The sequence below is a fragment of the Triticum dicoccoides genome, chromosome 6A (assembly GCF_002162155.2).
Source record: "Triticum dicoccoides isolate Atlit2015 ecotype Zavitan chromosome 6A, WEW_v2.0, whole genome shotgun sequence".
In the NCBI taxonomy this organism is placed as follows: Eukaryota; Viridiplantae; Streptophyta; class Magnoliopsida; order Poales; family Poaceae; genus Triticum; species Triticum dicoccoides.
Window position 1 is genome coordinate 108,410,892 of NC_041390.1, and position 13,650 is coordinate 108,424,541.

General features: G+C 41.1%; 1 protein-coding gene across 2 annotated transcripts; it reads right to left on the minus strand.

Moving 5' to 3' along the window:
- Positions 1-376: 376 nt before the first annotated feature.
- LOC119315356 (translation factor GUF1 homolog, chloroplastic-like) lies at positions 377-10,268 on the minus strand. 2 transcript variants are annotated; one of them, XM_037589988.1, is made up of 22 exons: positions 9,990-10,196; positions 9,679-9,855; positions 9,337-9,423; positions 9,075-9,131; positions 8,863-8,928; positions 8,367-8,429; positions 8,195-8,239; positions 7,946-8,046; positions 7,719-7,815; positions 7,363-7,434; positions 6,073-6,227; positions 5,929-5,986; positions 5,198-5,278; positions 5,018-5,104; positions 4,581-4,652; positions 4,322-4,456; positions 3,619-3,692; positions 2,649-2,736; positions 1,897-1,974; positions 1,354-1,429; positions 1,099-1,139; positions 377-967 (listed from the first exon to the last, which is right to left on the minus strand). In XM_037589988.1, the coding sequence occupies exons 1-22, from the start codon at positions 10,194-10,196 to the stop codon at positions 872-874; spliced, it is 2,013 nt and encodes a 670-aa protein (XP_037445885.1). In that variant the 3' UTR covers positions 377-871. The 2 variants fall into 2 exon arrangements, 1 of the variants encoding a protein (XP_037445885.1); XR_005152745.1 differs by lacking the exons at positions 377-967; positions 1,099-1,139; positions 1,354-1,429; positions 1,897-1,974 and adding an exon at positions 2,817-2,904 and having other exon boundaries at positions 9,990-10,268.
- Between the last annotated feature and the right edge of the window lie 3,382 nt (positions 10,269-13,650).

The following is a 13,650-nucleotide window of genomic DNA, read 5'->3' on the forward strand; positions in this document are numbered from 1 at the left end:
TATCTCAGTTTACAAGGCTTGCACGTGTATCTAGGTTATCAATTTAACTTATATAAAATAAATTGTTTAACATAAAAATTATATCATTAGAAAATAGAATATCTAAAGTTTCTAATGATATATTTTTATAATTTATGACTCTTATTAAGTTGGTCAAATTAACGACCTAGGTACACGTGCAAGACTTGTAAACTGAGATGGAGAGAGTACAAAGTTGAGTCACTTATTTTGGGACGGAGGGAGTAGTATGAAACATGAAACAGATGGACTAATTAATACTCCCTCTGTATAGATGTTTTAGGTCACTACTATTACACGGAGAATTGGAATGGAGCAGTGGTTGCAAATCATCAGGTCGTATGCTTACAAAACCTTGTTTACGTGTGCTCTGCCTGGGGCATCTTGCTCCAACTACTATTAAAAAGAACAAATCCTGTGAAGTTGCTGTATAATAACACGGCATAATCTTGTTTATGTGTTGCTTCTGCATAATCCTGTGAAGTCCAAAGTTTTCCAATCAAAAAACTTTTGTGAAGTCAAACCTTTCTGTACAGGATACTACAGGCCTGGCAGCCATCCTTGGCGAAAAGATATACCAAAATGATAAATCCTGCCCAGGTTACATGATGAGATTGACATCGTTCATTTACCAACCCGCACAAATAACTGCGCAGACCGGCAGATCACTCGAGTTGCACGGCATCTTTTAGCTTCATAACCTGACATGCCAACAAATAAATACAAGATTAGCAGCTCAGTTCTTCGGTTGGTTCCTTTGACCTGCTTTTTTTTTTTTGTCTCAAGACGCATTAGCTTCCAGGTATGCTCGCCACTCGCCCAAATGACACAGAATCTGGAGGTCTTTCACAACTCAAAGCACCTCCTTTTCCAGTTTCAGCACAGCCATGAATGCCTCCTGAGGAACTTCGACCCTTCCGATTGCTTTCATTCTCTTCTTTCCTTCCGCCTGTTAGCAAATGTCAAAGAAACATATTATCTTGTCTACTATAGAGGAAAGCCCTCTTAAAATTTAAGAAGTTAACTTCTGCTGAGCACAATCAATAGATTCTCCAAAGCTAATTTTGATCGAAGAATTACCTGTTTTTTCAACAACTTCTTTTTCCTTGATATATCACCCCCTGCAAGTGAAAGAAAACAGTGGTGTGACTAATCTTTTGCAAGCTGTGAGGACAAAGTGTAGCGATCTTTGTTTTTAAGAAATAGACCATTGCAGTAACTAATAGAAAAATGTTCAGATAAGTGTGTACAGGATCAAGAACATGAGACAAGGAACACAGCATTTGATTGGCTTTATGAAAATGTCAGAGTACAAGTTTTAGTATTTCAGTTTACCGTAGCATTTTGACAAGACATCCTTCCTGATGGCTGATAGGGCTTCGCTTGCAATGACCTTTGCACCAATACATGCCTGTCAAAGTGCTGATTAGCATCTGATTGCTATAAACAGGAGTACTAATTGAGTGGTTATTACTCTTTGGAAACATATGGCTGCTCCTACTTTCCACCAAGCTACTCCCTCCGTCCCATAATGTAAGACGTTTTTTGACACTGCACCAGTGTCAAAAAACGTCCTATATTATGGGACGGAGAGAGTACTAAAGTAGCACTTTTCTGATTTAAAGAACTGACCTAGGCCCTCCTAAGATCTAAGCCAACACGGAGGTGGTCCCAGTTCCTCCTTTGTAGTTTGTGATTACAATCAACTCACTAACAAAGAATTTGATTGATGTTCTTTCTTGATATAGGTTGCCAAAAGTGGGTGAAACATGTTAGGCACCCCCGACCACAACTTACAGTCTCCCATGATCGTCTGCCCAAGCTTGCTATGCTGATATATTGCAAGAAATATGTGAGAACAAGACAGATGAAGCTCACTTGAATAGGTATTTTAAACATTTGCCGAGGTATAAGTTCTTTCAGCTTCTGGGTGAGCGCTCTGCCAACAGTGTATGCCTAGAAAAATATTCCAAATATCAGATCACTTGAGAACTTATTGCATAACAACCAGTAAACATAAGTTGTAGCTTCCAAAATCAAGTAGGAAGTGAATACATTGCACAAACAAAGAGTGAACTGTAAACTTGAATATTTAGGTGTTAGGATCTGAGGACATCTGATGCTTAACATCTGTTCAAAGGTTTGGTGATGACCCTAGAGTATATGGGTTCATGAACACAAAAAAGGAAGACAAATATGAGACTAATTCTAACCTAACATAATCTTATCTTTAGCAATAAGTATGGTTTCATACTGAAATGTGTGAGTATTTTCCAGGTTCTTAATATCCTTTTGCGGTTTGCGGTAAATGTATGTTCACATGGAGGTGTTTCTAGACAGCATACATTCTCTCTCTGGTTTTAGAGCTATATCTATCAACAATATGATTGTGCATAGACCAAGAGCTCTAGCTTTCGAAGACTCATGAAGAGAGTAACACAAATGAGTCTGCACAGATAAATGAATCCTATATATGATGGATCAAATCAAAGGTTATACGTCAAGGACAAAAACAAAGGTTATATGTTTGAGAAAGAAATCAAAAGGTTATATATTCGAGAGAGAAAATAAAGGTCATATGAGTACAGTTGTACTAGCTAGCAAGCATGTGTCTTTAATAGGTAAGGCACCTTCTCTTTGTGTACAATTGTCGACAATGCTTCCACAGGCTCACCATTGATTTGTATGTCCAGCTTTACTAGGTCACTTACCCTGTACCTGCAAATTAGGAAAATATACATCAGTTGATTTTGCACAAGGAACTATTGAACACTAAAAAGCAACAACAGATGGCTAACGTTTAGAACAATATACGAGCAACCACGGTGCTGGAATCTGAAGTGCAAACAATCTTTTATGTGAGACCTCTGTCTAGTCTTTTATGACCTGCAGTATAACAGAAGTCTAACCTTCAAACTGGTAATATATACATTCCCTATCAAGACATGTGTACAATAAAATGTAATATTATTTGAGAACATTGTGAAATAAAATACTCCCTTCATTTCTATATACAAGGCCACTTCATATGTTATGTCTAACTTTGACCATTAATTTTACCAACAAATGTGAGTTATATGCCACAAAAAGTATGTCAATGGAAGCACATTTCAAAGAACTTTCCGATGACATATTTTGTACTCCCTCCGTCCAAAATTACTTGTTGTAGAAATGGATGTATCTAGACATATTTTTAGTTCTAGATGCATCCGTTTTTATCCATTTCTACGACAAGTAATTCAGGATGGAGGGAGTATGACATATAAGATATAACCCATATTTTGTTGACCAAAATTGTAAGTCCAAGTTTGACATGAAAAACGAAGTGGCCTTGTATACATAAATGGAAGGAGTATTAAACTCCATAACTCAATTGTTACTGCTAGAGATTATATTCACATAAGCAACTGCCACATCATGATCATTAAAGTGCCTTGGAGTAGAAAGCTAGTGGAATATGTTGCAGGAGCAATCTTGTATTGCTCTACGGAAATAAGCTAACATATACAATGCATGCACAATTTGTCGGCAAACCCTCATAGGATGGGGTAACACAGAACAGGAATTAAAAGTACATAACACTGGGGAGGAAATATGTACCCGACAACTGAATATTCCATGCTAGCATATCCTTTGCTTCGAGATTTCAGTTGATCAAAGAAATCACCAACCATCTGCATAACAGTTACAAAAAATATATTTTATAGAAAGACCACCAAGTAACTGGATTGGTTTCTTAAATTGAAAAAACAAGCGAGTGGGCCTTCAGTATAATGCATGTATATTCACCAGAATAGACAAGACTGATTCGTATATTGGCATTGTTGGAACACATCAAGTCAAGACATATACTTATGAAGAACCTCTCACAAAGTCGAGCACAAACAATATTACAGAAACCGCAGCAGATACAAAATTATTTGACGCGAGGAGGTGCATAAAATGAAGAATAAGGTTGGAAGGTTGCATTTGAATGAAGGTAGTAGTGATTAGCGACTGTGATGCTTAGTACTCCCTCCGATCCAAAATAAATGCCGTGGTTTTAGTTTGAATTTGAACTAAAACCACAACGCTTATTTTGGATCGGAGGGAGTATATGATAATTACACGATATTGATAAAACAATTACATCATCTCCACTGAAACTTATCTTTGGATAATATGTTGTATGTTTTGCAGATGCATTGAGGTATGCATCTCATAACTTCTCATAGTTGATCCTTTTATTTGCTTCATGCAAGTGTTAAATTTGATAAGTTACAGCAGGCAGAACATGTTTGTAGTCAAAATAGTTGCTGCATACCTCTGCTAGTGGTAGCATATAAGTAAGTTTGGCCCTGTTTTCTGTAATGTAGTTCATTTCCTTGAATTCACCTCTTCTCTCTTGACCCAGCTCCATTATTGGGCCAATATAGTCCTTTGGTGTTAACAATTCAATCTGAAACAGGGAAGAGCAGATACCAAATAGGAGAATAAAAAACGTGTAGAATACAGTGCCTCCAAAGTTCAGGAAAAAAGGACATGACTGCAAATGGATGGTGGAAGACTTATACAACAACCACCTTTACGTATGGTTCTTCAATCGACCTCCGTTTACCAGGTTCTGGAAGCAAGGATGGATTTGAACATTCAACCTACATGACATCTGTAAGTAAGCATATGTGTACATTAACAGTGCAATGCCAGATAAATAAAGATGGTATGTTTACAAGTCAATCTGGATCAGTAACCATTTTGTTTACTTTATTAAAAGGATGTCAGATTTAGCAACCATGGCTAGGTCTTTATGCAACCTGCAATGGCTTAGCTCATATGCTTAACAGCAGCATTGAGGAACTCTTCAGCAGTAAGCAAGAAAAGGGTAGAAACATCTAAAATGGCTGGAAATGGTTTCCATCTCATGTCCACCAAGTACAGTGGGAGTTAACTTGCATATACAAATAAAGCACTAGATGGATCCCAAGAAAAGACAATGAAGTTCAGCGGTCATAGAACTTACAGTTTCATTATTGGAACAGTTGACACGGTAAACCACACTGGGTGCAGTAATTATTAGGTTCAAATTGTACTCTCTCTCAAGCCTTTCCTGAAAATACAGAACATTACATTGTACAAAATTCAAGTCAGCATGGTTGTGATGTGAGATGCATTATTAAGAGCTAAGTAGATTGTACAAAACCTGAACGATTTCCATATGAAGAAGACCAAGGAACCCACATCTAAATCCGAACCCCATGGCACTAGAAGATTCCGGTTCAAACTGCGCAAATAACCAAGATAAATATCACCAAGCTAAGAAACGTAATACAAAATGCTAATGGGTGATCAACACTCAACATCGCAGATTACAGAGCCCTAGAGAATAATTGCACTGCAACTTTTTATGTGTTTTCTGCAATCTCTTCTAAATGCTGTACAAATGAGATTGGAGACTAACACTATTTTCTTACCATGTAGAAATGGAACACTGATCAACTATTCATAAATGAAGACACTGCCTTTACTACTTTTTTCTTTTTGCTCATGTTTTAATGCAAGAATACTAAATCATTTTCTTTAACATCAGGGGACAGTATATAAACTAAATATTCGTTGTTAATTTAGCTGTCATAAATTGCTTTAGAACTTCTATGCCTTCTGCGGGGCAAAATAATAACAAAACTTTGGTTATATCAATGCAAATCCGTATACAACAATCATGGTCTACTTGCATGTTGCATCTAGTATGAACTATATTAGATCAGTTTTCTTGAAGGTTCATACAGATGAACTACGATATCAAGATATGGGTTAAGAAAAGAAGTCTGAACCTTCAAACTAAAAACAAAATAACCAAATTAGTTCAACAATACACTCATGCTAATCTGACGATCTTGCACGGATGGCTCATAGGCATGATAAGAATCCCACCTTTAGGGCAGCATCATTTAGCTGAAGTCTCCCCAATGCTTCCCGCAACTCCTCAAACCTAGTGCCAACTTGAATGTTTAATACAAGATAAATTATGCTTCTGCAGTGAAGAAAAAATTTCATTTCAAGGAGAAAGTACAGTACTGATCTGCCTCTAAAGGAAACAAGCCGCAGAAAACCATTGGAGTAGCTTCTGAATATCCTGGTAAAGCAGATTCCGCTCTTTTTGCAAAATGGGTAATTGTATCACCCACCCTAGCATCTGCTACTGATCTTATGGAAGCAGAGAGATAGCCAACCTGAAGGAGTGGTAAAGACATAAAGAAATTTGGTTTGACAGAATTATTGCAGTACTCACTATGAATAGAATTTGGGCCTCTTTGGAATACAGAATTATAAAAACACAAGAATAGGAGCAGTGTAGGATTTAGGTATCCTTGGTTTGCTGAATTCTGTGTGAAACAAAAACACATGATTTTGCAAAACTAGCTTGTTGGATGCTCCATAGGAATTTTACAGGAATTTGAAGAGAGAGAAAGAAGGTGCATGCAAGACACGAAGGAAAACTTTTAAAGGTCTAACACCTCTTGCTAGAATTTCTAATTTACTATGGAGTTGGGACTTATGAAAGCAATCCATAGGAACTTCGATGATCTCATTCCTTTGATCCAGAGTTCCTCCATAAGAAAATTCCTACGTTTTGACATCCTACAGGACTTCTTTAAAGGCCTCACTGGAACACAGCTTTCTAAGAACGTACAAACATAAGAAATGTAGAAATGAGATTGCATACCATCTAGAAGGGAACCAAAACAAGGGAATATGGATACTTCACAGGAATTTGGAGAGAAAGAAGGTGCACGTGAGATGCAAAGGAAATTGTTAATGAAATTTGACCTCCTGCTAGAAATCCTATGAACTTACGGTGTAGAAAAGCAATTAGTAGTAAATTGGCTGCTCTACTTCCTATTATCCAAAGGTCCTGGATGGGAAACATTCAGATAGACCGAAATCTTACAAAATTCCTATGAAAAATCCTTCAACCCAAAGGGGACCATAATGCATAAGATTTGATATTACGCACGGCTTAATTCACGTCATCTTGAGCTAACCCGAGTCCAAATGGAACAGCAACCTGCCCGAGGTATAGTCAAGACACGTGCAGAACTGTTCAGAGACTCTTGGACTGTAGGATTTTCGAATGAATTTTGAAAGATTATAATCTTTAGGGATTTTTCCCCATAAGAGCCCTCTGGATCATAGGATTGGGGTTGACAAATTCCTGTAAAGTTCCTTCAAGCCAAAGGTGTATAGATGGCATATTTGGTGAACTAGACCAATAATCTGGCGTCGATTAATACATGATAGAAGTCCCCATTTTGGTAACTAAAGTTGATACCACGAGACAGTCAAACAGTGAACTGGCAAAGTTACCTCGCCAGCGTGCAGTTCATCAGCTTCCATCTGATTGGGGGATAGTACACCAATTTCATCAGCAACATACTCCTGTTTATTTTGACAATATACTCAGCATAACATTCTATACCCTGCACAGCTAAGGTTCCAGGGGAAAATAACTGTAAAATGGTATTATGATTGAGAAATACTTGACAGAAGTGGTAAAACACTAATGGCTTCATTTTGTTATCGCATACTAGAACAGAAACTTTGGATGGTAATTTACAGAAGTGGTATTGTGCACTCCAATGTAATTGTGTTTTCTGGAAAATTATTGTCCCTTGAGATGAACACAGCAGTTTACTGGAAAGGTTTCAGCTTTGCTTTAGTACCTTTTTATTGGCCATAAAACATATCTTGTCCCCTTTCCTTATACTGCCATCAATAACTCGAAAATACACAATGACACCTCTGTATGCATCATAATAGCTGAAATTACAAAGATAAACATTAAACCAAAGTTATTATATAGATCAATTATTTCTGTCTGCCTGTGGAACTTTGGCACTCGGAAAATTCACGGAGAAAATTTTAAGTTGATCGAGTTCTTAAAGGGTACCTGTCAAATATAAGAGCCCTGAGAGGATTTTTTAAAGTATCCTTTGGTGGGGGGACCTTGTTCACGATGGCATCTAGTATTTCGATGATGCCTATGCCCTCCTATAGAGACACAATAACAACAACACCACCAACAACAAAGTTAAATTATTATATCTGTTCGCAAAAGGAGATTAATAGATTCTATATAAAATTGTACATCAGCTGCGTAAGTAACTCTACAGAAAATAGTAAGGTAACGAAAACTAACCTTTGCTGAACACCTAATTGCATTACTGCAGTCCAAGCCAATTATCTGAGAATAGAGAAGGCAAGGATGAATTAGACTATTAAGAACCGATGGGGCATAATTTCGACTCGGAAATGAACAAAATTGTTTTGGGCAATTGTCAGGATAAATTAGAACAAACGTCAAAAAATACCTCTTCAATCTCTTGCGCGATGCGGTCAGGTTCAGCACCAGGAAGATCAATTTTGTTTAGAACCTAAACTAGAATAGAAAGTCATCTGTCAAATACACAAAAATGAGAAGCCATAACAGGACATCACACCAAAATGTCCATTTCATGAGGGAAACCACATAAAGACTTGGGAGATTTTTCCATCCTTTATATTCATCTACACGGAGCAAAATGCAACAACTGCTTAGCCATTTTAAAGCTACTTTTCATTATTGTCTGACTGAAAGGGGGAAACATCTTGCTCAAACAGTATATTATTGGCTGAAATATACTCATCTTTACTCAAATTTGCACCCAATTCTAATAAGGCACACATAAAACACTCAAAATAACTCTAGCGTCTCAAATGCTCGGGCAAATGAAATATGTGGATTTGTTAGCAGCGAAAGGTAAATATTGTAAAACTATAAGATGTAGAACTCATTATTGTGTGAAGAAATTGACAGCTCAAACTAACCGGTATGATTTCAAGGTTGCTTTCCAGTGCAAGGTACACATTTGCTAAGGTCTGCGCTTCAACACCCTGCATTGCCAAATCAGATATCTTTAACTGTCTTGGAAAAGATGTAACGGAAACTAGTGATGCCATTTAGCCAGCCTCTGAAGGCAAAGGTAAATGTCTTCGAGTACATAACTATTGAACTTACAGGAAGGAAATATATATTGCACCTGAGAAGCATCAACAACCAGCAGTGCACCCTCACAAGCAGCAAGAGATCGGGAGACCTAGCAAACAGTCGGACACTTCCTCAGATGTTTCAACCAACTCCAAATCTTAAAAGCATGCTAGGTTGAAAGTATCAGAGTGCCATCTCAGACAACTCTAAACGACCGCACAAATTGCAGTGGAGTGGAACATTCATGTATATGCCTGTATTTTTTGAAAAAAAAATATATCTTCGCTGCCTGGAAGCAGCTTAATATGCCATACCTCATATGAGAAATCGACATGACCTGGTGTATCGATTAAGTTCAGGCAGTAAGGCTCATTGTTCATGACGTAACGCATCCGAGCTGCCTAAAACAACAAATGATTAGAGCGACAGTACATAAGAAGGAACATGCAGATCAAAACCATCAAGTAAACAACAGCGTAAGCTAACAAAATCACAAGAACATTCATATGGCAAGCAGCTAACAGCGAGTATCTGGTCTTATTTCTTCTCTCTAGCCTCCACATTTACAGTGGGTTAATATGTTTGGCTAAAGTACTTACGAGAACATATGGCATGAATCCAGAGATTTTAACCAACTACACCATCATTTCGCGTACCTGCAGTTTGATTGTGATCCCCCTCTCCCTCTCCAGGTCCATGTTATCCAGGAACTGCTGTTTCATATCCCTCTTCTGCACCGTCCCTGTCATCTCGAGGAGCTTATCTGCCAGCGTGGATTTCCCATGGTCGATGTGCGCGATGATGCAGAAGTTCCTGATGTTGGTAATGGGGACCTGCCAGACATCGAAAATTGCTACTTTCAGTTAAAAATTCAGGGCGCGCGCAAACTCCAGACAAGTACAATGTCGCGACTACTGATGAACACAAAGCTCAGGGCGTTGCGCTGCGTGAGGGAGGCGGAGGTTACCTTCTGGAGGCGGTCCTGGCCGGCGTCGGTGGAGGAGGCGGGGGCGGAGGCGGCGAGGCAGAGGACGCGGCCGCGGGAGGCGGCTGAGAGAGCGCGTGGGCGGGAGGCGGCCGAGAAGGGTGCGGCAGGGCGGCGGAGCCCTGAGGCGAGCGGCGACGGCGACGGCGGAAGGACGGCGAGGCGGCAGACGGCGGAGGTGGTGGCCATGGAAGGAGGAGCTCCGAGGTGGGCAAGCGTTGGCGCTTCTGGGCCGCAAGGCTTCCTTGCCTTGCCGCCGTCTGTCTATCCACAGACGCTGTGGATGTTTGGTTGCTAGCTAGTAACCGTTGCATTATTTTCATCCTCAACAAATTGCTAATATCTATTAAATCAAACATTTTGTTTGGCATCTCAAAATAAAAACATTTTGTTTGGACAAATTCTTTCATCAAGAGATAAGAAAAATACTCCTACAACAAAGGCTTGACAACTTTAACATGTTCATGACTTAATTTGAAAATATAGTTTTAGAATTGGACTAGCTAATAAAACCAGGATATTGGATAGCAATATATCTTAAGTTTCCTTTGGATGTAGACATTCATGGGCATGGCATTGCATTGGCTCCAATGCCAAATATCCAAGATATTGATACCAAGGTTCTGTTCAAATTCTAGTGTTTGGATGTTTGTGTATCCGATATTTAGAATCCCACGAAGACACCAATACTGATTCATGTTTGGATGGTGAAAATGTTGAATTGCAAATGGACGTGCTCCTCCTGCCTATCGGCGTGCTCCTGGGCAACCACTTCATCCTACCATGGCGGTTCCATGGTTCTACACGAATTGCACTGAGGGTGACCGATGATGAAGGGGACGCACTAGGGAGTGACGGGGGTGGGCCTAATAGCACCAGAGCAAGAGACGACGCACCGAGGGTGGGGTGGGGGAGGTCGGGTCCCGGGGATGGCCAGAGGAGTGTTGTTGTCGAGTTTGAACAGGGCCATCCTGGCGTAGGAACTAGCGGTGTCGGCATGGTTTTGGTGGAGAATCTAGTGTCCTAGGAGGCGACCTGGAAGACGCGTCGACCTGGACTTGGCTAAGAAGACGTCAGAGGAGGAGGCCGTGGATGGGCAAGCTGACCTCGATCTCCTGGCGTGGTGGCTACGATGTGTTGGCGTAGGAGATATGCAACACGCTGGTGAAGGTGGTGCGGCCACGGGAGGCAACAGAAAGGGCAGGCTATCTCAATCTCCTAGCATCGTAGTGCACTTTTAAGAGATGCAACACGTGGTTGAAGGTGATACAACCATGGGAGGCAGTGTCGGTGATCGTGTGCTAATGACGAGACATCCAGCGAGCAGCAACATCAACTTGCAGTGGTGGATGCGGTGCTAAAGCACGAGGAGGGAGATGACTGTTAACTGAACCTGATCGAGCGATTCCTTCGCTACTGCTGCTAACTCAAGCCGATCAATGCTGCCTCTGGATGAATAGTGAGCGTTGCTGGGGGGGTTTGGATGAACAGTTCCCGGTGGGGGTGGATGAACAGGACCCCGTGGTGTTGCCTCTGGATGAACAGGACCCCGGTTGATCGAGCCAGTTGGGGCTGGATGAACAGGACCCCGTGGAGGGCAGGATGAACAGGACCACCCCGTGGAGGGCTGGATGAATAGTAGATGGTGGAGGGCTGGATGAACAGTAGCCTGTGGAGGGGTGGTTGAATAGGAGCCCGTGGAGAGGGTTGGTTGAACAGTAGCCGGTGGAGTAGCCCGTGGTGGAGGCTGGATGAACAGTCGCAGGTGGAGGCTGGAGGAGGTCGACGGTGGATGAACAGTAGCCCGTGGAGGCTGGAGAGGGTCGACGGTGGAGATGAACAGTATCCCGTGGAGTCCCGTTTTGCGGTACGCCACACCCCTCCCGATGAACAGGACCCCCGTTTCGACCGTAGCGCTCCAACACAAGTCTGTTTCCTCCGTTTTGCAGTATGCCACACCCCTTCCGATCAACAGGACCCCCGTTTCGACCATAGGAGGTATGTTTCCTCCATTTTGCGGTACGCCAGACCCCTCCCGATGAACAGGATCCCGCTTCGACCATGGCCGGTCGAACACAAGGCTGTTTCCTTCGTTCTGCGGTACGTCAGGCCTCGTTTCCATCGGTTGTTCTTCTACCTCTTGAGCACTGCGTTGGTTTTTCCTTGAAGAGGAAAGGGTGATGCAGCAAAGTAGCGTAAGTATTTCCCTCAGTTTTCGAGAACCAAGGTATCAATCCAGTAGGAGGCTACGCGCGAGTCCCTCGCACCTACACAAAACAAATAAATCCTCGCAACCAACGCGATAAGGGGTTATCAATCCCTACACGTCACTTACGAGAGTGAGATCTGATAGATATGATAAGATAATTTTTTTGGTATTTTTATGATAAAGATGCAAAGTAAAATAAAAGCAATAGAAAAAGCAATGGAAATAACTAAGTGTTGGAAGATTAATATGATGAAGATAGACCCGGGGGCCATAGGTTTCATTAGTGGCTTCTCTCAAGAGCATAAGTATTTTACGGTGGGTGAACAAATTACTGTTGAGCAATTGACAGAATTGAGCATAGTTATGAGAATATCTAGGTATGATCATGTATATAGGCATCACGTCCGAGACAAGTAGACCGACTTCTGCCTGCATCTACTACTATTACTCCACACATCGACCGCTATCCAGCATGCATCTAGAGTATTAAGTTCATAAGAACAGAGTAACGCCTTAAGCAAGATGACATGATATAGAGGGATAAATTCATGCAATATGATAAAAAAAACATCTTGTTATCCTCGATGGCAACAATACAATACGTGCCTTGCTGCCCCTACTGTCACTGGGAAAGGACACCGCAAGATTGAACCCAAAGCTAAGCATTTCTCCCATTGCAAGAAGATCAATCTAGTAGGTCAAACCAAACTGATAATTCGAAGAGACTTGCAAAGATAACCAATCATACATAAAAGAATTCAGAAGATTCAAATATTGTTCATAGATAAACTTGATCATAAACCCACAATTCATCGGTCTCAACAAACACACCGCAAAAGAAGATTACATCGAATAGATCTCCACAAGAGAGGGGGAGAACACTGTATTGAGATCCAAAAAGAGAGAAGAAGTCATCTAGCTAATAACTATGGACCCGAAGGTCTGAGGTAAACTACTCACACTTCATCGGAGGGGCTATGGTGTTGATGTAGAAGCCCTCCGTGATCGATGCCCCCTCCGGGGGAGCTCCGGAACAGGCCCCAAGATGGGATCTCGTGGGTACAGAAGGTTGCGGTGGTGGAATTAGGGTTTTTGCTTCGTATCTGATCATTTGAGGGTACGTAGGTATATATAGGAGGAAGGAGTACGTCGGTGGAGCAATAGGGGGCCCATGAGGATGGAGGGCGCGCCTAGGGGGAGGGTAGGCGCGCCCCCTACCTCGTGGCTTCCCTGTTGGTTGCTTGACGTAGGGTCCAAGTCTCATGGATCTTGTTCGTTCCAAAAATCATGTTCTCGAAGGTTTCATTCCGTTTGGACTCCATTTGATATTCTTTTTCTGTGAAACTCTGAAATAGGCAAAAAACAACAATTCTGGGCTGGGCCTTCGGTTAATAGGTTAGTATCAAAAATAATATAAAAGTGAATAATAAAGCC

What these genes read in the sequence shown, in the direction of transcription:
- LOC119315356 (XM_037589988.1), bottom strand. Translation starts at nt 10,196, where the DNA reads ATGGCCACCACCTCCGCCGTCTGCCGCCTCGCCGTCCTTCCGCCGTCG. An exon ending in CAATTAGGTGTTCAGCAAAG is followed by an intron (nt 8,047 to 8,194) that starts GTTAGTTTTCGT and finishes GTGTCTCTATAG; the next exon opens with GAGGGCATAGGCATCATCGA. An exon ending in TTTCCTTTAGAGGCAGATCA is followed by an intron (nt 5,987 to 6,072) that starts GTACTGTACTTT and finishes AGTTGGCACTAG; the next exon opens with GTTTGAGGAGTTGCGGGAAG.